This window comes from Lucilia cuprina, chromosome 4 (genome assembly GCF_022045245.1).
Source record: "Lucilia cuprina isolate Lc7/37 chromosome 4, ASM2204524v1, whole genome shotgun sequence".
Classification (NCBI taxonomy): domain Eukaryota; kingdom Metazoa; phylum Arthropoda; class Insecta; order Diptera; family Calliphoridae; genus Lucilia; species Lucilia cuprina.
Window position 1 is genome coordinate 89,932,404 of NC_060952.1, and position 25,860 is coordinate 89,958,263.

The following is a 25,860-nucleotide window of genomic DNA, read 5'->3' on the forward strand; positions in this document are numbered from 1 at the left end:
ATTTGATAATTGATATCATTATTTTGGTTATAGGTGCAAAACTTGCTTGATACAATTATTTTGATTATTAAAACTCATTTTCAGTTTTTTCTGTGTAGGGCGTAGCCGACAACCTGTCAGTATGTATGTTAAAAATGGGGATTATTTAAAAAAATAAAGCATTTGGTTTGTTTTTTTAACTTTATTTCGGAGTATTTTTACTTTTTGACAAAAAAAGAATTTTTTTACAAGAGGGCTGAAAGGGGAGTAGAGTAAAATATGGCCCTATCCTTAAAAATGTTGGTAGGGGGAGTTAAGTCTTCTTCAATATTATTTATGAAGAATTTAAAAGTGTTATTAGTATTTGTAAGTGAATTTTGATCTTTAAGTCATTTTCTGAAGGGGAGTTTGTATGGGGGATAGGATCAAATGAAGCCCGATCATTACAAAAATCGGTTGTGTCATTTAAAGTTCTATAAAACTAAGTTTTGTCGACTTTTGTTAACATAATAGATCATTTAAATTAATTATAAGCCAAAAGGCCCTATTTGGGGGGTACGGTTGTATGGGGGCTAATCGAAATAATGGACCGATTTTAACCATTATCAATAGGCTTCGTCCTAGGGCCAAAAGAAGCGTGCGTGCCATCTAATTATCTCCAAAATTGCGGCCTGTACCTTGCGCACAAGGTTTACATGGACAGCCAGCCAGCCGGCCGGCCAGACGGACGGACATAGCTTAATCGACTCAGAATGAGCCGATTAGTATACTTTAAGGTGGGTATAGGACGAATATTTTTCTATGTTACAAACATCAGCACAAACCCAATATACCCTCCCCACTAAAGTGGTGTAGGGTATAACAAGTAGGAAAATATAGTCGGGCATGACCGACCCTATTATACCTTACACCATAAGTATATTTTAAAAATTTAATTCAATTTATTATACCCTACACCACTATAGTGGGGAGGGTATTATACGTTTGTTCTGATGTTTGTAACATACAAAAATATTGGTCCAATACCCACCTTAAAGTATACCGATCGATTCAGAATCATTTTTTGAGTCGATTAAGACATGTCCGTCCGTCCGTCTGTCCGGCTGGCTGGCTGTCCATGTAAACCTTGTGCGCAAGGTACAGGCCGCAATTTTCAAGATAATTTGATGAAACTTAGACCAATCATGTTTTTTGGCACAAGGACGAAGCCTATTGAAAATGGTTGAAATCGGTCCATTATTTCACCTAGCCCCCATACAACCGTACCTCCCGATTTGAACTTTTTATGCTATAATTACGTCAAATATTCTGCTATGTCTCTAAAAATTGGTACAAATAAGTTTTATATAAGTATAAATGATACTGCAGATTTTCGTAAGGATCGGCCTATATTTGACCCTAGCCCCCATACAAACCCCCCTTCAAAAAATGACTTAAACGTCTAAAATTGACTTGTAACCATTTGTATCGCAATGAAACTCAACAAAACTAACTGTTATTTAGAAATATATCCTTTTCCTAAATTTACCGAGGATCGGCCCATATTTGACCTATATAAAGCCTCATTTAGAAATTTTAGTTTTTTTATCAATAAATGGCTTAAATATTTTGGAATTATGGTAATATTCAACATAAAAGTTTCTTTACAAAAAATAAAAATTTTATAAAAGTAAAAATTGTAAAAATATACTCATGGTGTAGGGTATCATATGGTCGGCCATGCCCGACTATACTTTCCTACTTGTTTTTTTTTTCTATTTCATAAAGAATTTTTCATGTAAATTTTACCTTAAATTCGAAGTATTTTAGCAATTTATTGAAAAAAAAACGAATTTTTAAAAAAAAACTTGAGGAAAGGATAAGATTGAAGGGTATGTCTTAATTGACTCAAAATGTGATTCTGAATCGATTAGTATATATTCAGATTAATGCGGGACCAATATTTTTATGCTTTACAAACATCAGAACAAACTTAACATACCCTCCCCACTATAGTTGCTTGTCTATAAAAAAATCAGAATCAGACAATATGGTGATCTCAAGAAAATAAAATTTTTATAAAATAATCAACATAGTTTTTAGATAAACACAAAAATAATTTTAAAAATTTGAAAGAATAACTAAAATTTATAGAAAATTAAAAGTTTTTAATTTTGTCAATAATTTCACTAAAAATTAAAAATAACTTTTTCGAGATATCCTTTAAAAGAGAATGTAAATTATTTAATAAACTAAAAGACCTTATTTAGGGATTTAAAGGATTAAGGATTAAAACTGTTAATCATATTTTTAATAAAACCACAACAACACACAATGATAAACTAAAAATACAAAAACAAATAAAATAATTGGTACACATAACAACATTATTATTATTTGTATATAATTTATAACAAAATGTTTAATTAAGATTTCATTTAAATGCAATTTACAATATATCAACTAAATATTTTTTTATTATAATATATTGATTAAATTTTATCTATATTATCGTATGCCGCATGTCATCTCCCTTAATTGTTGTTTTATATATATATATATATTTTATAATTGCTATTGAATTTCATTCAATTATATACTTCAATTAGTATAAAATTTATAATGATATCATAGACATTTGAAAAATTGCATGAAAAGTGTATGAAAACTAAGATGTGACTATTGATAAAGAAATTAAAATAAAACAATTGATATAAGTAATAGAATAGTAATGAACATGAATTGAATATATTTACTATAATTAATTTAAAAAATAATAACGATTATAATTGAGTTAATCAAAAGGTTGTTTGTTAACGAAATCTACATTGGATATTGTAATGTAATTGAGTTTAAGTATAATAAGATTAATGCTATTAAACAAAATATAAAGGTAAATAACTTTTGAATAATTTATAGAACTTAAATATTGTTTTTTAATAATCAGTCTTCACAAACATTAATTTAAAATGTTTTTTATGTAAAAAAAAAGAAATAAATATTTAGCTTTTAAAATTGCTTTTTCTGTGACACTTTAAAAATTCTTAACAATATCTGTTTCCAAACTTTACGCACAAGTTTTGTGTATCAACGTTTTATTAACTTGTATAAAATTACACAAATATTTAAACATTTGAAAAAAGCATAACTTATGACAGTTTTGTCACTGGGGAAAACTTGCAAGAACTTCTGTCTATTTTCTTCTTTTTTATACCACCATCAGAAAATTAGAGGGATATATAGATTTTGTCATTCTAGCGTTGAAGGCAAATACTTACTACAATCGCTTACAAGTAATTGACCCTATTTATTATGTTCATAAATGGTCTTGTCAAACTTCCAACTATTTTGCCGATGACAGTAATATCTCTCATTCCTGTCTATTCTATAATAGACAAAGCTCTCAAGAAATTGGGACAATGAGGCGCAATATGAATAAATCGCTTAATCACGACTTGACGCAATGTTGTTTTTCAACACAAAAACGTATGGCAGATAATGTTGGTCTATCTATATTCATAGGTGATGTAAATATTAGGGATTAATCTGGGCATGAAAATACAGTGCGATGTCCGATGGACTAAGCTGTCCCAACTGCCGAAGGAAGTTTTCAAGTGTCTCGGTTTTTTTAAACGTTGTAAGACGTATACTCCATCTGATCTTCTTACTAGTTACACCAATTTTATCCGTCCAAAAATGAAATACAAATCTATGAGCTTCGATGTCTATTTTGGAGCTACTTGACCGAGTATAAAAGATGAGAAAGGTGTTTATTGGTGACAGTAGGATATCCAACTCTATTGATTTACTGAAGCACCCTCGCATCGTGGGGTGTATTTCACTGTTCCATCGATACTATAATGGAAAGCGTTTCTTCGAAATTAGGCATCTCATTCCCGATACTCGTATATTTTTACACAATATACGACTGTCTACAAACATTTTTCCCTCTATCCTTCCTCCCACAACCTATTTTCCTAACTCCAGCACAATGCACTGCGTGAGTAAGAGTCCAAGTAGTGCTGGTCCAACATACAAATTTAAATCGTGTAGAATCTGATAAATGAATTAAAACTGTTTATATATATTCATTATTAATAAGACTTTATTAAAGTACTTCTAGGTTATCAGAACGAGTAGCCACTGGAAAGTTTGTAAATAGATAAATAGCTACAATTACAAGTCATAACCAAGTTTTTGCTGGGATTCTATATTAATAAAGACTACATGGTATTCAAAATACATAAATAATATCCCAGTAAAATCTTTCATTACCATGTAAGAAGTTAAAATGCTAAAATTTACTTACACAATAGCATTTTAACACGGTGATGACATTGGAGGCAAGTACTTACCACAAACGATTACAAGTCATTAGAAAAAGTAGTCATTGTAAATCACAAGAATAGACGTATACAGCAGATGTATCTTCACTAGCAAGATGACTTATGAAATAGAAAGTATTTATATAACACATTAACATCTTATAACATTAACATCAAGTAACATCTTATTAGACTACTTCTATGTAATCCAGACCATATGTAGTAGTGATTGAAAAGTAAGTTGTTAGGTAAGTAATTATTATTCAAAGCCATTTCCCCATTTTTTGCTCGGATACACAGAAAAAACTGAAAATTAGTTTTAATTATCAAAATAATTGTATCAAGCAAGTTTTGCACCTATAACCAAAATGATGATATCAATTACAAAATTTGTAAAAAAGTAAAAATATATATTTTTTTCCAAATAACGAATTAATCAGAACAATTAATGTCAATAATTGAGACAATATTAAAAATTGATTAATTCATTAATTGTATAAATTAAATATTTAATAAATATAAAATTGATTTTTTATTAATTTATTAATCAAATAAATTAAACTGTTTGATAGGGAATTTTTTATAAATCAATTAAGAAGGTGATTAAAACAATCAAATTATTAATCGATTACACACAACGTTAAAGGAATACTAGACATTTAAAAATGTGTTCAGCATTTTCAAAAATTTTCACTTTATTGACATAATTTAACAAATAAAGTGTTTCATTAATTGTAAAGAAACTTGAATATTATATGCCTAAAATTATATTGACTATTTAAGAATTATATATATTGCTAGCACAAAAATTCAAAATAAAATATTAAAGATAAATCTAAAATAGAAAAGAAGGCCAGAAAAATTGTTTTAATCAGTTAAAAAATTAATTACACTTTAGTTTCAAACAGTTTCAAAAAACGAGATAATTAAGACAAATTAAAGTTTGTTTAAATAAAAAATAAAGAAAATTAAAACATGTTATTTGAAAATAAACTACCGATAATTTTTTCTGTATAGGTCCAAATTACCCAATAAAGTAGAAGATTACTCCATGGAAGTACTGAAAAAGAACTGTTAAATTGATGATTTTACGCAGGATTATCACAGGAGGGATGTCTTTTTATTTTATTGCAAATTCATTGCTTCTGAAGTCATTCTCTATACGTAATTTTTATGTTCTTCTTTTGGAAATGAAATTGTAGAATACAGTGAATTTGGCTTAAAAATTATTACGTTATTTTTGCTTCTCTTGAAGTCGATAAACACCACTTCCACAAATGATAAAATAAATAACATAGTGCTACTTTTGAAGTGGTCATAAAAGTTATTCTTTTGTAAATATGATAAAATTTTGCAAAATTAAGTGTTATGCAACACAAAACTATATATGAATATATGATAGAACTCGCGTATCATAAGAGGTCCTCTTCAGAAAATCGCTTTAACGCTCGAAACATTCTAAATACAATATTTCCCTTCTTAATTGAATCTGGCCTTTGTATAATGACTTTGACCTGACTAATAGGTCTAAATATGTTTATATCTTCTTTTGTATAGTGCTAATTTATCCATAAATTTTCTAATAGTATTCTGCAAAAATGAGGCCCTTCTAATGATCCCTTGATTGCATTTCTCCCCTAAATAACATATCATATTTTGTTTGTATTTGTAACACAAAACAATTCTTATCCCCCTTTTCTCTAAAAAAAAATATTTTTATTTTATATAACTTTATCGTTTTACTTTACTTTCAATTGAAAAAGTTTTAAATAATATAACATTATCTATGTATGTACACCAGCAAATCCGATCAAACATCAATTTAATACGAAACAAAAATATGGGGAAAAAAACTTTTTTTGCCTTATACATATACGAAAATTTGTAATCGAAAAATTATACATATATGCATACATATACATATACACGCCTACTACTTATGTATACGATAAATAAAAAAACAAACAAGTATTGAAAATATTAAACCACATAAGTCGTATTAATGCTATTATAAATAAATAACTTAATACCAGTTAGTTAAACAATTCAAGTTGTCATGTATGTATGTAGATTCTTGTTGTAGCATATAAACTTAAATAACATAATGGCATAACTAACATTTTTTTATTTTTTTTTTAACCTGCTAACTGGCTAATTTATATATTGATAAAGCTAATGCCATTATAAACACAAAAGTTTAATTTTATTTATTTCTATGGTCAAAGTATTCAAATTTTATTTTCTAACTAAAATGTTGCCATCCTAATACATTTATGCGTATATTGTCGAGAGAAAGCTATGAAAACAAATTTCATTTCTAATAAATTCCATAAAACTAATATAACATTTCTATTTTCAGCCAGCTATCAAAAAAGTTTGTCACATAATTTATGGATTTGCTTATTAAGCCAAATTCTGAAGTCTTATTTTAATATTAAATATTTCTATAACACTATGTAGTAAATACTTCTGACATACACAAATAAACTATGCATTTTTATACACAACAGTGGAGTAGGTCATAATGCATCTACCCAAATGCTTGTAAAAGAAAACAAGTAGGAAAGTATAGTAGGGCAAGGTTGACCATATAATACCGTACACCATTAGTGTATTTTTAAAATTTTTATTTTTCATAAAGAAACTTTTATGTTGAATATGGACCGATCATCGGTAAATTTGGGAAAAGTTACAAGTCAATTTTAAACGTTTAAGACATTTTTGAAGGGCGGTTTGTATGGGGGCTAGGGTCAAATAAGGGCCGATCATTACGTAAATGTGGCATAAAAAGTCCAAATCGGGAGGTACGGTTGTATGGGGGCTAGGTGAATGATGGACCGATTTCATCATCATTTTCCATAGACTTCGTCCCTGTGCCAAAAAACATGCTTGGTTCAAATTTCATCAAATTACCTTGAAAATTGCGGCAGGTACCTTGTGCACAAAGTTTACATGGACAGCCAGCCGGTCAGACGGACGGTCATGTCTTAATCGACTCAAAAAATGATTCTAAATCGATCGGTATACTTTAAGGTGAGTATTGGAGTAATATTTTTGTGTGTTACAAACATCAGCACATACGTATAATACCCTCCACACTATAGTGGTGTAGGGTATAAATATGGGCCCATTTACGTCTACATTAAAGTTATTTATGTCGAATTTAATCGTTTTATTAATGTTTATAAGTAAATTTTTGGCAAACATCAACACCAACGCATAATATCCTCCCCAATAAAGTGGTGTAAGGTATAAAACACAAGTAAGAGTTCAATATTTACCCTTGCCTAATACCTTTCATCCTTTTTTCTAAAGTTGTCTCAAATTTTTGCATGTCTGACAGAATTTTTGAAGATTTGGATCCCGATGATATCTGGGGTCTTCAGAAAATTGATTTCAACAGACATACAGATAGAAAATGATACAAACAGACAGATATAGCATAATCTACTTCGATATCTATCTATAAGGATTTATTGGAACCCTACTCATGTCCTCCTGAGGCATGTTTCCTTGATCTGTTGGTTAAGGTTCCTTCGGGATCCACGTAGTGTATGTAATTTAACTGTGGTACTTTCAAACATTTGTATCTGATGGACAAGAGCGATCATGAGTTGTATGCCTGAAAAAAGAGTGGTGTCGGTTGAATATGATTGAAACGTTGTTGAGTTGTAATTTATTGTCAATTTTCTTTTTTGATTGTGTGTGTTACTCTCTACTTATGCAGTCGCTCCTTGTGGTCATTGAAATAAATCTGTCAAATATATATAGATTTGTCTTATTCGAACCTCCAATTATGTCTCCTAGGTGCTGTTGCCGAACAGGTGCCTGTAATAGGACCAGGATGATGAGAATTTTGTGGGAACAATGTCATTCTCATAGCATCAATAGGCCAATACGGCAGGTGTTCATTTATTCATTTATAATAATGATGTACAATGTAATTTTCTAAAGAATTAAGTTTCTCTGAATTACTTTATAAGACTTACATCTGAAATTTGAGAAATCGTTTTCTAGAGATTGAAATTTTGACTTTAGTATTATAATTCTTTATAATAGATAGACATTGTTAAATTGAATCAGAAAGTAATTCCGAGTCAATTTGAACATCGTAAGATAGGTGCAGATTGTTCGGTATAAATAATGTTTACAAGTCATAATACCCTTAAATAACAAAAACCATGACTTTTTAAACATTTAGGTGGTATATAAAGTTATTAGATACATTTATCTTGGCGCTGTTATAACAGCTCATAAAGACCATAAAAATTACAATGATAAAATCTGAGCTGAAATTAAAATTAAGCGTTGCTCAGTCCTTATATATTCCAATTATTCGCGTTTTTTTCTATAGAAACTTCTTTTGAACTGTTTTAAAAGCTGTTTTAGTTGCTGAGATATCATCCGTTTGTTTTACGGACAGACAGACGTCTCTTAGTCGAATAAGAAAGTAATATTGATTCAATTTGAAAAGTCTTCAGATAGGCATGGATCCTACTTTTTTTCGTTATAAACAATATCTATAAAGCATAAAATCCTTCGCACTAAAGTAAACAGTGTATAAAAACCACTAAATATAAAAAAAACATGAGTTTTAAATATCTAGGTAAAAATATCTCAAAGAAAAGGTATGAAATGTCCTATAATAAGCTTTCATTTTAAAGTTGATAGAATGTACTTTAATGCAGTATTTAACATTTTATAAACAAAGTAATTTTGGCATTATTAAAACGTCTCAAAGAGGACACGATATCTTAAATCCCAGATGAAACCTGAGGCCAGAGTCGGATTAAACGCTGATTTTTAGAAATTTAAAACTTGGTCTCAGGGTTTGCCTGTGTTATGATAATTTTTAAAATATTTTCGTATATAAGTATGTTTCAAAATACAAAAACCATTTATATAGGAAATGAAGTGAAGGGAAAGGACACAATAACCCCCTAAGTTTTGTACAAAACATACAGCTTGTGTAAGGTATCCAATAGTGGGACTAGCTGCACTATATTTATTTTCACTTGCGTTTTCTGCACAACATGTTGTCTAAAATATGATTTATATAGAAAAATTAACAGACCAGACAAATAATTCATCTTTTTTTTTTTGCATTTTACTCGTTATAAAAATTTTGATTTTGCTAAACTCTATGGTAGGTTACCACAAAATTATAATAATTTATGTGATTTTTTATATAAATGTCTATACATATTTTAAAGGTTATCTTTGCTTTTTTTCAAGTATAAACTTTATTCACTTAATTTATAAATTTCTATTCATAACAATTAATCAAAGTTTTATAGCACAAAATTTTATATGAAAAATTGTGTAATAAACCTGCAATAATATAAATAAAAGAAACTTAATGTTTAAGAGATAGTAGTTTTTAGTTTAAAAACTATAATTATGAGTATTAAAATTAATTTTTAAACTAAACTGAATTACCAGATAATAGCACATAAAATTGTATATTTTCATTAGTTACGATTTAATTTTAAATTTCTGTTTAAATTCATAACCTGAATTACCAGATAAAAGCACATAAATATTTTTATCTGTTTCTTGTGAAATTCAAGGCAAACTTATGTTTAAACTTTGCAAACAGAATTTGTTACTGCATTTTTGTTAAGAAATTTTTGTTTTGTTAAAACTGAAATGATATATGAGCAACGACTATTATACAGTTGTTAAAATAAAAGAAAAACACGTGTCCTTTGACCTTTTAATAAATTTATTTATTGTATTGTTTGTATGAATTTTTGGCAATAAAAATCTAATGTAATATTGAAGCCGTTTTATTGTTTTTTCCTTTTTCTTTGTGATATAATAAAAACATAAAAATATTTCACTTGAACAATTTTTAAAAATGTTTTCGATATAAATATGAATTTTAAGACTTGGTTAGGGGTAGAAAGAAAAAAAGTAGAATGTATAACAAGTAAGAAAGTAGAGGGAGAGAAGTGCCTAATCATACACAAGTTATGTGAAAAATTTTAAAATCAAGCATTTTGTTCATTTTACGTTCAAAATTTGTAAGATCGTTACGAAGTTCGCAATAGTAATTAATTTTTGTATAAAACTAACAAAAAAAGTCCATTTCATTAGAAGATTATGTATAAAATTTCATTCAATTAATTTCAAAATCGCGATCAGAAGTTTGATTACCAGGATGGATGTTAGTTTAAAAGGGTAGACCGACCAACAGAAGGGACGAACATTTCAGTAGAAGATCATGTACCAAATTTCATTAATTTTTTTTTTTTTTTTTTTTTTTTTCAAAATAACGATGGATGGACTGACACACACAAGGCGAACAAAGTCAAATAGAAAATAATTAAAAAAAAAGTATAATTTAAGTTGATTAAATGGTAAATATTTTTATACTTTACAAACATCAGTATAAACCATTTTCGTGGTAGAAAAACCATAATCCTAAGATTTAAAACTACTTTAGAGAATTTACATGAATTTCTCTTAAATAAACTTCATTTATATAGATTTAAAAGGAAACTACATTTTCGCCTTACCAACAATATTCACACATTTAAAATGAAATTTTTAAACGGCCATGTTTTCTCTTTTTTTCATAATACACGGTTTAAAAAACATAAAAATTCGAAAACTTTATTAATGTAAAAAGTTTATTTTTCTGTTTTAGTTGTAGTTCAACAGAAAAAAAACACTGACAGTTCTGGCCATACATTCATTTTAATATTGAAAACTTTTTAACAAATGAAACAATTAAGAATGTATAGTCGGGCATAACCGATCACATGATACCCTACACCAGTGATTATGTTAATAATATAGAATTAATTTTTATCATAATTCTAAAATATTTTAACAATTTATAAATGTAAAAGTTTATTTTTCTGTTTTGGTTATAGTTCAACAGAAAAAAAAAAAACACTGTCAGTTCTGGCCATATATTCATTTTAATATTGAAAACTTTTTAACAAATGAAACAAGTAAGAATGTATAGTCGGGCATAACAATTTATTGAAAAAAATAAGAATTTCTATAAAGAGGAAGTTATATGGAGAAAGAGACTAATATGGGCCTATACAAATAAGTTTTATTAGAGTGATTTTTTGTGTACAAAACATCATCATAATACTCGAGACTACAATAGAATTTTTAACATCCACTTACTTTCTGAAAGTGTCTTGGTGTGAGGGCTAGAATCTCATGAATCCGAACATTACCTACGTAAATGTACAGTATCGTTTATTTTTAGAGAAATACAAAAATATTTCAAAATATTTATTAGCTCATAAGCCCTTTAGAGAAATAATGGACCGATTTAAACTATTTCCAATGCGGGTCAATCGAAGAGGTTATACGACACGTATCGTACTAACAAGAATTACATGGTCACACACACGGATGGACGGACATAAATCTACAGTATCGTTTATTTTTATATAAAAGTAAGTTTTAACCATCTTAAACTATTTCCAATGCGGGCCAATCGAACAGGCGTAGCGTACCAACAGGAATTGCATGGTCACACACACGGATGGACGGACATCAGATATAAATCTAAGGCGATTGGTATACTTTAGACTGCATGTAGGAGCAATATTTTTGAATGTTTCAAACATCACTACAAACGCATAATACCCTCTCCACTTAAGTATAAATAACATGAGAATTTCTTTAGTAGTGAAACACTACGTATTAATATTCTGTTTTCCAACTAACAATCATACGCTGCATTGAACTTTCCAGTTATAAAGTGGATATGTTGTAATAACTAAATGTGTTGCATACCTTAGGGATGCATAAATAACATTGCTTGTTAAAAGCAAGTGAAGGTGAAAGTAATGATGTTGGAAAATACGTTTAATTATTTGTTTGTTAAATTTGTGTTAAGTTTTCTTTATAAGTATTTGTGTTACAATATTATTTACTTTAGTTCTTCTTTTTAAAAATGTATTTTTACAAAATGTTTCTATTCTCAAATTTGATTAAAATTTTTATATTTGTTTTTGCAAAACTATTAAAGTAATGTCTGTAATGTAATTTAAATTAAAACCTATATATATCTTCATTGAATTAAGTAATAAAATTGTTTATTAAATGAAAACCCTAGTTTATTATGCAATATGTAAAACTTTGTAAAACTTTTATTTGCATGGTAAATATTTGAAATCAAACAACTTTTAAAAAATTAAGTTTATAATGGATGCAATAAACAACAGCCGTGGCTTGTTTCATTTAATGTATCAATAGTAAACCTCAGCAAAAGTAAACCTCAGCAAAACATGAAAATTTTAATTAAATACAAGAAAAATAAGAAACGTAAAAAAAGTGAATAATAAAAATCATTAAAAGTTTATGCCGGAAAAACATATAAACTTGACACATACATATGAAAGCAAATAGACATTCATATACATTTACCATGATTTAATTTACTTTTCTTTCCTGAATTATTTATTATACTAAATTGTGTAATAACTTCAAGTAACTTCAAAAAATATGTAAATAATTTTTCAAAAAAAAATATTCTTAATTGATAATTTCAAAAAAATATTCTTAATGACTTTATTTAAATTTGCTTCGAAAATCTCTTCGGGCTAATATTAAATTTATAATATCCATACATCTGTGACATGAATGATTCCATATTTATTCATTTATTGTACATATCAAATGAATTGTAAATACTTCATTATATTTAAATTGATTTAACAAGATAATTATTTCTCTTTGTGGTTTGAAATTGTAAAATTGTATGATATTTAGTTTTATTGAGATATTTCAGTAATTCAGGAAATTAATTTAGTTTTTAGAAGATTTTCAATATTTAATGACCGGAAATTAAAATGTAGACACCACATAGATGATAAATGCTGTATGAAAACTGTAGGCATGAAATGGTGTCTTAATCCTATTATGACAAATTGGCTTTATAAAAGTGCAATTTAACCAATTCTACCTTAAGCTTTAATAATGTGGTAAACTTCTTTGAACAAAAAATGTAATATCAAACTACTTCAGGGAGTTTATAGTACATGCTGCTTGGGTATTAGTAAGAGAATCCCATGAGGCCCTTGAGAACAATGAAACAATTGGCAGAACAAACAATATACTATAGGGTGAAACAGATAAGAGCAAGGCGAGAAATCTCCTAATAAGATTGAGCAAGTCTGAGTTTAGTAAGATGGTACATATTGTGAACAGACACATAGGATTCAGAGCACATCAGTAAAAAATTAGAAGTGCGGATTCAGGTGAATGTAGAGCATGTGGAGAGGGGTTAGCTATTTCGTAGTGATATGGCAATATTTTTTGATGCAATATTTTTTCAACCAAACCTAAACATTTCATTTGATCAAACATAAATTTAAAAAGAAGATTTTTTCACTACAAAATAAAAAATATAAAGGAAGTATTTATTATTGAATTTTGACTTTCAAGTAATTTGCTGAAGATGAGTTTGTATGGGGACAAATTATGCCCGGTCTCTCAAAAAATTGGTATTGTTATTGAGAGTTCTATAAAACTAAATTTCGCAGATTTTTGTTAACATAATAAAACATATAACGAATAATGAGCAAAAAGGCTCTATATGTAAGGTACGGTTGTATGGGAACTAAACGAATTGATGTACAGATTTCGTTCTTGTACCAAAAGAAGAGTATGTGCCAAATTTCGCGAAATTATCTTGAAAATTGCGACCTGTAAAGTGCACCCAAGGTATGGACACACATACATACAGACAGACGGACAACGCTAAATCAACTCTGAAGGTGATTATGAGCCGATTGGTATACTTTAAGGTAGATGTAGGACCAATATTTTTGGGTGTTGGTGTAGGGTATAAAAATTCGTCACAACAGATGTGCAGAAAATTATTTCATTCCAAATAAAACCCAAGCTAGTAATTATTTTGTATTTACTTTTTATCACCACAATTTTTTATGAATAATTATTTTTAACAATTTGAATGAATACTTTTATTCCGCCTTTCAAACAATTACCATGAATATAAGATATTATAAATAACAATTAATATTCATAACAATAACCGAAATAAATCCTTTTTTTCCATAATAAAACTACATTGACAATGGTGCCTGATATTACTGAGAATAACAATTCATGTTAATTTTCAATTCAATGGCACATTGATTGCTGTTTGTAGAGAACAAAAAGTTATCAAATTCGATGAATTCATCTAATTATTTAAGTACTTTGTCATGGTGTTAGTAACATTCAATATTTTTAAGAGTATTATATTTTTTGTGTCGTAAATTTTAAGTGATGAATTTTATCACTTTGCTAGTATTTTAAAGCTAATATATTGGCTGCTTCATTGGCATTTGCTCCCGAATATCCTGATGATTCACCTCTGTGAGAGTGTTTAGTAAAAGCTCTCTTAGATTTAACTTTATTACCTAATATCATTTTCTGTCTGTCTTTAAATATATTAACGTGGGCACCATATTTTTTATAATCCAATTTACAAACTTCGTTATTGCTCGAACTTCTGCGTGGAAGCTGGGAAGCAGGCCTCCAATTTCAATCCATCCGTGTAGCAACGTATTCTTATTAGTATTTGCATTCAAACACATTCTGTGTCTAGTATGCGATCAGGCACGTCTGATGGCTTGCCAATGTGTCCAATATACATTAATGGACGGACGGACATAGTTTAATCGACTCAGTATGTTACAAGCATTAGCACAAATGCATAAAACCATCCCAAAACTACATTTATGGTGTTATGAGGTTATTTAGCTTCCAGGTGACCTAGAGCGTAAGCAAAAAGTTTACATTAACGCACAGACAGACGGACAGACAGACAGATGGATGGACAGACATAGCGACATAGAATGTTACAAGCATATGCACAAAAACCATTACAAAAACTACATTTATAGTAATCTAGGTTATATAGCTTCAAGGTCTTATTTATTGCAATTACGTCAATTTGTCAAACAGCAGTAACAAATTAATAAGCAATTAATCAATTCTCAGCTTTATTAAGTTATATTTCAACATCTTCCTTAAATGTACAGCAACATAAACCCTGAAAAAATTACATAAAGTGCACACATAATTCATAGGATATCCTGACAAACCTATTTACTCACTAACACACACACCCACATAGCCAACGAAATATACACATACAACTTTAATCACATATACTAAAAACATCCTGTTTTAAACCAGTCATGTTTAGCTTGTGATACAATTCTGCAACAAAATGAAGCAATTATTTTGTAAACTATAATGCAACATAATATTGGCTGATATACCAGCATGTTTGTGCAAAATAAAACCATGTAAAAAAAAAATAACATTAACTTAAACAAATACCTTGTAATCAGTCAAAAAAGAAAAAAAAAATATATTTTAAAATATTTCCCACCTTAATTAATGTTATATACATGTATGTATGTAGGGTAACAATATCCTTGTTTAAGTTTTTACCTATATAGCAAGTATTATGGACTGCTATTAATTCATATTGTCAAAAGTATAAACTATAATGAGATTTCTTTAATATTTGTTCTTGCTTCTATGCTACTCTTGTAATTATAACAATGTTGACGAAGATGATGAGGTTTTTATTGTATTTGTTGATGATGTTGACCAAAGGTCACATAAGCATGCTGTTTATTATTGTTGATTTAAAACAAAACAACCGTAAAGTATACAATAAACCATAGAGAGCACATTCACACGTCCTTTTAAGAGCACACACACACATGCCAATAAAATATCCTTTGGCACTACACACACATGCCGTTTGTTATAACATGTGAATAGTTTAACATATGCGGTCAATGTGGGGTCAACGAAAAAAACTAATACAGAGAAAAGTAAGAAATTTGAGAAAAAAGAAAGATTAAGATCGAATAGTAGTATTCGATTATAAAATTAAAAATTAATTGTTATGGAAAGGTCACATAACATACATAGTTTTATATTGAAATAAAAGTAGATGTTTTATGGTAAAGTTTTTAAATTACTGAAATTGTAATGAAGCGAAAATATTGCAAATGGTTTAAAAGACAATTATGTGTTTGTATACACATCAACAACTTAGATAAGTCATTTGTTTGTAATTTTTATTTAATTACTTAAATAAGAATGGAATTCCTTTAGAGTCATTGTTGAATATGAAAACAAGAAATTGTTTTGTGTACATTTGCTAAGAAACTATGTCTGGTAAATGTTTATTAATGGAACATTAAATTTGAATAATTACATTCTGCAGCGTTTGAAATAAATAGTATTCATACAGGGTCTGGTGAGGCGAAATTATCCAACAGAGATTATACGTTCGAATTATGAAATTAGTTGTATCAAGCAAGTTTTGCACCTATAAATGATATCCAATCGATTATGAAATTTGTGAGAAATATATTTTTCATTAAATGTAACCTAACCTTATCTAATGAAATAATTAGTTTGGTTAAAAATTTATTTAAAATCAATAAAGTCAATGATAGAAATAATCACAATGCTGAATGATTACTTTACAACTCTCAAAAATGTCATTTAAACCAATAAAGTAATTTAAAAATTTGAAAATAGTTATGAATTTTAAACATCTTGTGAACATTTAAGTAAAATTTTGATGGTCATATGAGGACCTATTATTATGGAATTCGTGAAGGTCATCATGTCTAGTATAGAACTTTGTTTTGCAGCTTTTTGTCGAGATATGAGTATATTAAACTTAATTATGAACTTAAAAGCCCCATTCGGCGGGTTGAGTTGTATGGGGGATAGATGAAATAAAGGCTTCGTCTACGGTACCATAAAAGATCACATGCCAAAGTTCTTTGAACTATCTCCAAAATTTTAGTTTGATTACAAGGTTTACAAGCCCTATTCGGCAGTTCAGTTCTATAGGGGCTAGGTGAAATAATGCACCAATCTTAACCATTTTCAATAGGCCTTGACCTAAGTACAGTAGAAGATCATGTCCCTAATTTCATTGAATAATCTTCAAAATTGCAACCTGTAGTTTGATTTCAAAGTCAGACGGACAGACGGACAGAAATGGCTAAATCGACTCAGAAAATGATTCTGAGCCAATTGGTATACTTTTAAGTGGACCAATAGGATCAATATTATTGTGCGTTACAAACATCAGATTAAGATCCTCTATAGTCTAACCCGCATATCCATAAAGAAATTTTTATTTAATAAACGATTTATAAATCAAATTTTGTATGGACATTTTGTTTTATAAACCTTTTATAAAATTAAATGCTGTTTATGAATAAGGGGGTAAATATACACAACCATATTTATACCCAACACCACTGTAGTGAGAGAGTATTAGACTTACTGAAATTTGTAGCAAAATTATAATCCTGGCCTTTCCTTGGAATGATTTGACATGGGGTCTAACAAGAATACCAGATAATCTGGTACTATAGGTGGTTAAGGTTCCTTCGGGATCCACACAGTATCACTGGTTTTCAGGTTAAACACTTGTTAGGTGTATGTCATTCCGTAGATTGTTCTTTATGGTCTGACAATGGAACCAATATAAGTTGATAAACGATCGATAATTCAGAAATGCAATATTGCCACCAGAATTTTTCCATGAAGAAATCATAGAATCTTCCTGCACCCTCTTAAAAAACAGCCAGTATAAAAAAGTCTCTTTTATAGGTTATTACTTGCCCAACATTTTTATACCCTACACCACTTTAGTGGGGAGGGTATATTGGGTTTGTGCTGATGTTTGTAACATACAAAAATATTCGTCCAATACCCACCTTAAAGTATACCAATCGGCTTAGAATCATTTTCTGAGTCGATTAAGCTATGTCCGTCCGTCTGGCTGGCTGGCTGGCTGTCCATGTAAACCTTGTGCGCAAGGTACAGGTCGCAATTTTCAAGATAATTGGATGAAATTTGGCACACACGCTTCTTTTGACCCAAGGACGAAGCCTATTGAAAATGGTTAAAATCGGTCCATTATTTCGACTAGCCCCCATACAACCGTACCCCCCAAATAGAGCCTTTTGGCTTATAATTAACTTTAATGATCTATTATGTTAACAAAAGTCGACAAAACTTAGTTTTATAGAACTTTAAATGACACTACCGATTTTTGTAATGATCGGGCTTCATTTGACCCTATCCCCCATACAAACTCCCCTTTAGAAAATGACTTTAAGGTCAAAATTCACTTACAAACACTAATAACACTTTTAAATTCTACATAAATAATATTGAAGAAGACTTAACTCCCCCTACCAACATTTTAAAGGATAAGGCCATATTTTGCCCTACTCCTTTGGGCCCTCTTAAAAATCTCTTTTTTTGCCAAAAAAAAAAGTAAAAATATTCCGAAATAAAGTTAAAAAACAAACCAAATGCTTTATTTTTTTGAATAATCCCCATTTTTAACATACATACTGACTGGTGTATCATATGGTCGGCTACGCCCGACTATACATTTAACTTGTTTTAGATACAACTTTCTAAAAATTTAAAAATTTACCTTTAGATGAAAGAAAAACTATACAAAAAGTTCAATTTTATGGGTTCCCATCTAGTCAATGCTACTTTATTTCATGCTTATAGCTAATAACGACACATTAAAGCTTCTTTCACTCTGCTTATATCTTCGTTATTTATCGACCGATTTTGATTATTTTAAATAGCGATCTTCTCGAAAACATGTCTAACAATATTATTAAAGATTCGAATCTCGCAGATGTCTGGGGATTTCTAAAAACTCATTTTAACAAACACGTAGCCGCAAAGACGGATAGACAGACGGGATAAGTTCGTTACTGTTGCCGAAAACAACAGATACCCCACAGACTGTGGAACTAAGCGTTGGAAATAAGTTGGTGTCAATTGTATTTGATACGTGATGGACGTAGATGGATGTGTCGTATATATTTCTCTTATGAATGTGTCGGATAATTGAGAAGTGTACTGGCTTAAATGATGATGTATGAAAGGCATGTTCAAAAGAAACTCTGTTCATACCAGAATTACCACAGTGTGTCGCTGTGAGTAGGAACAAAGTCTCGTCTTATTTGACGGATTCGCACTTCAGTGTACCGCATACTTCTCTAGGTGCTGTTGCCGACTCAACAGAGGCCATCACATCTGTGTGCTTGTAAACGGAAGCGATGTTTTACATCTCGAAAGTTAAAGAACGGTCAGAGATTAGATAGCTCAAGTACTTGAGCAAAGTGCTTGTACATGGACCATATACAGAAATGGCGACCTTCGTGTAAAATACACAAGGGGAGAGTGGTGAGTTGTTTATTATACTCACCCAGTGGTTGTAAGAGTACCACCATGAGATAAGGCTACTCGCGTACAGACAGACATGTCGTAATCGACTCCGCTACCTATAAGAATCCTGAATATATATACTTTATGGGACCTGAAGAAATTACAAACGGAATGGCATACCTTTCTCACGAAGGTTAAGATCTATCATGCCCCACTATGAATTTTTGCTTAAGTCTTAATGAGTCTTCATTTTCCCTTTAGAACTAGTACTTATAACGTTATATTTTGCTTTTTTAATTTTTACATTTACATACATGCTATCATTTTCAAGTTCAATTTGAAGTATGTATATATGTTGTCATCACTTGACCTTTTTCATACCTTACGGATTTTATTCTTGTGCATATAAACATTTTTTTTATTATTATTCACAATACTTCACTAATATTGTGTAAATGCACTTTATGATATAATCATCATTATATCTAGTTGTCATAGGAATATTGGCGAAAAAAAACTCAGTTTATATTGAACACAATATCATAAAGTCAGGCAAAATAAACATTTCATGTAGTCTTTCCTCTTAAACTTATATATATATAGTTTTTTAAGTATTTTCTTTTTTTGTCATTTAGTACATGTTGTGCTAGTTATTCATAAATAATTTATTGCAAAAAATGTCTCTTTTTATTATGGATAAAACGAAATTTATATACAAAAATATACGTCGTTTTATTATTCATCCAACAAGAAATATTGAAACCTAGTTGGTTGACAATAATGACATATGTTGCCTCCAGTATATCTTGACGTGATGGTAATGGTATGTTGAGGTACTTGTTAAGTGAATGATCTGTTAGAAAAAAAAATAAAGAAATAAAAAATAACAGTCATGAAGTTGATATAACAACTTATGGGTGAGGTTTTCTAATTTTTAGAATTTTGTTTTTACTCTGTGAAGGTTTTTATGATGTCATTGCATTTGGTTAAGATACTTCTAGTCATCATACTTGAAAGCCACATATAGTTGAAGTCATTCACTTACTCACTCAGTCTGTCAATGTCAAAAACATAACATGCATTTTATTTGAAGCGTATTTAGGTGAAAACGTCATACGATATAAATAGTTATTTATATATTTATTAAAAATTTAGTTGAAAATTATTTTCAGAAATGTTTTATAATTTTGATTAACAAGTAGGCGTCGTTATAGTGGTTTTCATAAAAAAAATTTAAAACAAATTAATTAAACTGTCCTTAAGCAAAACATTAGATATTGACACTGTAGCGATTACAAATAAAAACCTCAATTAGCATCAAAATATAATCCTTAAAATTTCGAAAACTTAATCCAATTTCTTTCCTTTCTTATATTTACAGGTTATAACACCCACTCGTTCATTAGTACTGTGTGCCGAAACTCGACGCGAAATGGAAGACTGGTTAGGATCACTGAAATCAGCCTCAATACCACCGAGGTCACGAGGTGATAGTTTCTTTATCGAACAACATGATATATTTGCAAATCATCATCATTGGTATGCTACCTCACATGCCCGACCCACATACTGTAATGTTTGCAGAGATGCACTCTCCGGAGTAACATCACATGGACTCTCGTGTGAGGTGTGTAAGTGTAAAGTACACAAACGTTGTGCTGCCAAAGCAATAGCTAATTGCAAATGGACCACACTGGCGACGGTGGGTAAGGATATTATAGAGGATAGAGAGGGTAGCATAGTAATGCCCCATCAATGGATGGAGGGCAATTTACCGGTATCATCTAACTGTGCCGTGTGTAAGAAGACATGTGGTTCAGTTTTGCGTTTACAAGACTGGCGTTGTTTGTGGTGTCGTACCACGGTGCATGTGGCTTGTCGTCCTAATGTGGCCATTGCTTGTCCCATGGGTCCAGCCAAGCTGTCGGTGGTGCCCCCCACCTGTGTACATTCCATAGGCAATGATGATTCTTGGGATGTGGTCAGTCCAAAGGGGAATTTTTCTCCATTACTGGTTTTTGTGAATTCCAAATCTGGAGACAATCAGGGTGTTAAATTTTTAAGACGCTTTAAACAACTTTTGAATCCAGCACAAGTATTTGATTTAATTTCAACTGGTCCCGGTTTGGGTTTAAGACTTTTTCGTCATTTCGAAATGTTTCGCATATTAGTGTGTTCCGGAGATGGTTCGGTGGGTTGGGTATTAAGTGAAATCGATCGTTTTAGCATGCATGTAAGTTGGATATAAAAAAAACTTTTTATTAAATGTATTATAAGAAATTTATTTCCAATTCCCTAGAAACAATGTCAAGTAGCAGTTTTACCTTTGGGTACCGGCAATGACTTGGCCCGTGTCTTGGGTTGGGGCTCATCTTGTGATGATGATGCCCACTTACCACAAATATTGGAACGCTATGAAACTGCTAGCACTAAAATGTTAGACCGTTGGAGTATTATGGTTTTTGAAAAAGCCATTTCTATGCAACCAAAAGTACCCAAAATGTCTTTGTCCTCGGAACAGGAAGCACTTTTAACCGGCATGGTTACAGCGGCCAATGAAAATTTACGCTCCATTGTGGAAACCGATGATTTACCCACATTAATGTCGGCTACAAAAACACTTTGCGAAACTATAGATGATTTATTGGAACGCATGTGTGAACATCGTAAAGAAGACGATCAATTGACAGTAAAGTGTGACATTTTAAGGCAAAAACTTAATATGTTGTTGGATGCCTTAAAGGAGGAAGAGAATGGTTCACATAGTGGTGATGATTTATTTGCCACCATTAGTAGCATTATAGCAAAATCAGCACCCAGTTCACCAGTACCCTCAGCCTCATCTACATCGTTATTGTTAGTATCGAAGATATCTTAAGCTTTAACATATTAATGGTATTCTTTTTTTAGAAATCCAAACATATCAATTGAGAAAAACGAAAAGGATCAACTAAATCTTCAAGAGCGACGCAATAGCCGCTCTCTTCGGGGCAACGAACGGGAGGCCTTACAAAGTCGTGCTAATAGTGTTAAGCGTGCCATGTATAATGTTGTTGAACATTCTGAACCTGGCCGTCCGAAACGCTATCAGCGCCGTCTGTCCGTTACCCCCTTTGAAGCCTTGAAGATACCCACTACCACATCCAGTGATTCTACACCCTGCACCTCACCATTACCCATAATACCACCCATTAACATTATATCACCCACCATGGAAACCTCACGTCTAACATGCATATCACCCTTACCGGATACACGACGTGAATCTATGGATGAGCACTTCTTTAATACCATCAGTTTGCCAGTACCCAGACAATTTGCCGATAGTCGCCGCAGTTCGGGCGTACCGGAAGTCATACAGGAACAGGAGGAAAATGCCAATGGAGAGACCACTTACAAAATACATCGCATGTCTTTGAGTGGTGGGGCCAATATTGACGATGCTGGTAATCGTTTATCGCCTGGCAGCGAAGGTGTCACCACTCCAACTGAAAGAAATTTCCTAAAAGTACCCATTATAACCAGTGAACATATGGTTGATCCTTTGTCCGACTATCGGCCCATTGAAGTGTTCGAACGCAACTACTACATGAGTCGTGAGCTGAATAAGCAGAAAGAATCATTGGATGAGGAAGATAAAGTCCCTGATGCAGGACCATTGATACACACTTGCCAGCTACAGGTACCCAGCAATAATAATACAAACCCTAAAGATCCTAATAATGTGTATACAAGTGAAAATATAACCATAATCGATACAGATGGGAATACTGTATGTTTCCCAATTTAAGAAAATTATCATTTATTTAATAACACATTTAATTGTTTTCATTTTAATAATAGGATGAATGCTCCTGTTCTGAGGAATTACCAATAGATGGCAGTGATGTTTTGTCAGCCATTAGTAATGAGGAAATCAGTGTAGGTTCTGAAATATTCGACAAACAGGAACCATCGGTGCCCGCTCTGCAATTAGGAGACTTTTTACAGGTTTGTGTAAATATTAATATAACAAATAAAATCAAAAGTCTACAAATGAAAATTTGTATAAATTATGTCTTTTGATAAATTGTAATGAATAATGATCTCAACGTTAAAACCCCTTTAGAATTTGGATTCTGCTGACTTTTGTCACATCGATTCACCGGAGACAAGTGATGAAACGGAAAATATGCCTGGTGAAAGTATAATGGATGATATAAGTTCTGTTTTGGGTCACGATATAACCAATGCTTTGCAAGACAATACAATAACCGAAGATTCTACCACACTCTGTTCTGAACATGTTGCCAATCCAGCTAAACCGCCACCCAAACCAGCCAGAGCTAAAAATCCTTTAACGACAGCACCACGTAGACGTAATTCATCACCCCCACGTGGACCACGTCTTGTGCATATGGACAGCGATGACAATCCCCAACAATTTGGTTTTGAAAATATTGTATTCGAAATTGACAATCGTTGCGATGACCAGAAGATACGTGAGCCGCCACGCTTTTGTTCCTTGGCACAATTTGTGGAAGGTAACGATATAGCACGACAAAGTTTTAAGGTAAGTTTGTTTTTTACAAATTCCAAATTCGTTGAGTGTATGATGTGTAGTTTAAACAACTTTGCCTAAATATGAGGGTTTGGCTTCATCATTAAGGTAACCTTATGATTTCTTTTTCTTTAACTCTAATCACAAAAACAAAAATAATTAAAACCAAAAGCGTACCAAAAAACGCACTTCCCTTAAACAAACTAAACAAACAACTTCGAAACTTATATCTCAACAGCAGCTATCATTAGATGGAGCAATGACCACAACAACGACCACGGCAACCACCATTACGACCAGCGGCCATCAATCGGAGGATGATCTATCAACAGCCACAGCCATAAGGATTGAAGTTAGTGAAACCACCAATACATCCTGCTTGAAGACCTCTAGCTCAGCGGCCAACAACAATCACACATCACCGAAGAAACTAGGACCAGGACAAGATGTAAAGCGCATTACTTTTGATGACTCGTGTAAAAAAGAATCATTTGATGATGTAACTCCCCATCATCCACAGATAAGTGTTGTCGTTAGACCACCCACCCCCCTGAGAGGAGATGCTATACGGCCTTTAGATCAAGATGCCTGTAACAGTCTGTTGTCGGTGCGTGTACCAACGGAGATACGACGACATTCCAGTCATGCTGCCAGCTTAACAGTGCGTGAGTTCGATAAGGAAAAGGATCGTCGTCATTCCGGTTTCAATCCAAACTATTTAAGTTTAGATCCGGAACATACACGTTTCCTAAGCTCCTCACCAGCCGCTAGTCGTCGCATTAGCTGTGGCAGTTTGTTTAAGGTAAGTTAAATATGATACCACCCAATGCAGAATGAACGTGAGAAAAATCTCTTAAGGAAAATTTAAACGTAACCTTAACAAATACAAGCACCACACACTATTGGAAGGGTATATTATTTTTTGGGTGATTTTTTTTTTCTTTTTGAAAAACAATTTTATTTAATTATAATTGGCACATTTATTAAATATATACATAATTTTAATGCTATTTTATTTGAAATCATTTAATTTATTTAAAATTTACTTTTTGTTTATATGTTAATGCGAAAAAATGAAAAAAATATAAAAATATTTAGCAAACGCAATTGGTATGTATTTCAAAATTATGTTTTTGTTCAAATTATAAAATAACTTATTGTTCTATATTCGTTATTTAAGCCATTCACTACTTATTACTTATGTTGTAAATATTAAATATATTTAAGGGAATTTTTATAATATTTATGGAACTGTTTGGAAATTAATATTAGAACTGTGGCATTACTGTCACAAGGTAAAAAAAGTTCCGCTCATCGGCACTCGCTTTCCTTTTATAAACTCTCATGTAGACCAAAATGATGCGTATAAACAATTTCTATTTATCTCGAGTTTTTCTATATTATAAACCAAAATTTCTGTGGAAAAGCAAAAGTCAATATTATCTGGGAGATTCTAAATTTAGTTCATGTTGTATGTCCAAAGAGTTAAGTGTCGAAATCAAGTTTAGCAAAAAGAAACTAAGTTCATTTAGGTCCTTTTAAAAGATCAGTAAAGATACCCACTACCACATCCAGTGATTCTACACCCTGCATCACACCGTAGCCCATAACACCACATTATATCACCTACCATGGAAACCTCAGGTCTAACATGCATATCACTCTTACCGGATACACGACATGAATCCATGGACGAGCACTTCTTTAACAGTTTGCCAGTACCCAGAAAACTTGGGTCGTCAACGCCGATGGTCGCCGCAGTTCGCCGGAAGTGATACAGTCATAGACCAAAACGAAACTTTA

General features: G+C 31.1%; 1 protein-coding gene across 10 annotated transcripts in view; it reads left to right on the top strand.

Moving 5' to 3' along the window:
* Positions 1-25,860, top strand: part of LOC111675522 (diacylglycerol kinase eta) — a 130,973-nt gene that overhangs the window by 99,113 nt on the left and 6,000 nt on the right. For 4 of the 10 annotated variants that reach the window (XM_046949025.1, XM_046949030.1, XM_046949032.1 and 1 more), the window contains 6 exons: positions 20,899-21,750; positions 21,817-22,373; positions 22,428-23,289; positions 23,361-23,507; positions 23,626-24,069; positions 24,230-24,859. In XM_046949025.1, the coding sequence (XP_046804981.1) occupies positions 20,899-21,750; positions 21,817-22,373; positions 22,428-23,289; positions 23,361-23,507; positions 23,626-24,069; positions 24,230-24,859 (3,492 nt within the window). The remainder of the gene's footprint in view (positions 1-20,898; positions 21,751-21,816; positions 22,374-22,427; positions 23,290-23,360; positions 23,508-23,625; positions 24,070-24,229; positions 24,860-25,860) is intronic. The other 6 variants (XM_046949028.1, XM_023436295.2, XM_046949026.1 and 3 more) reach the window with 4 other exon arrangements.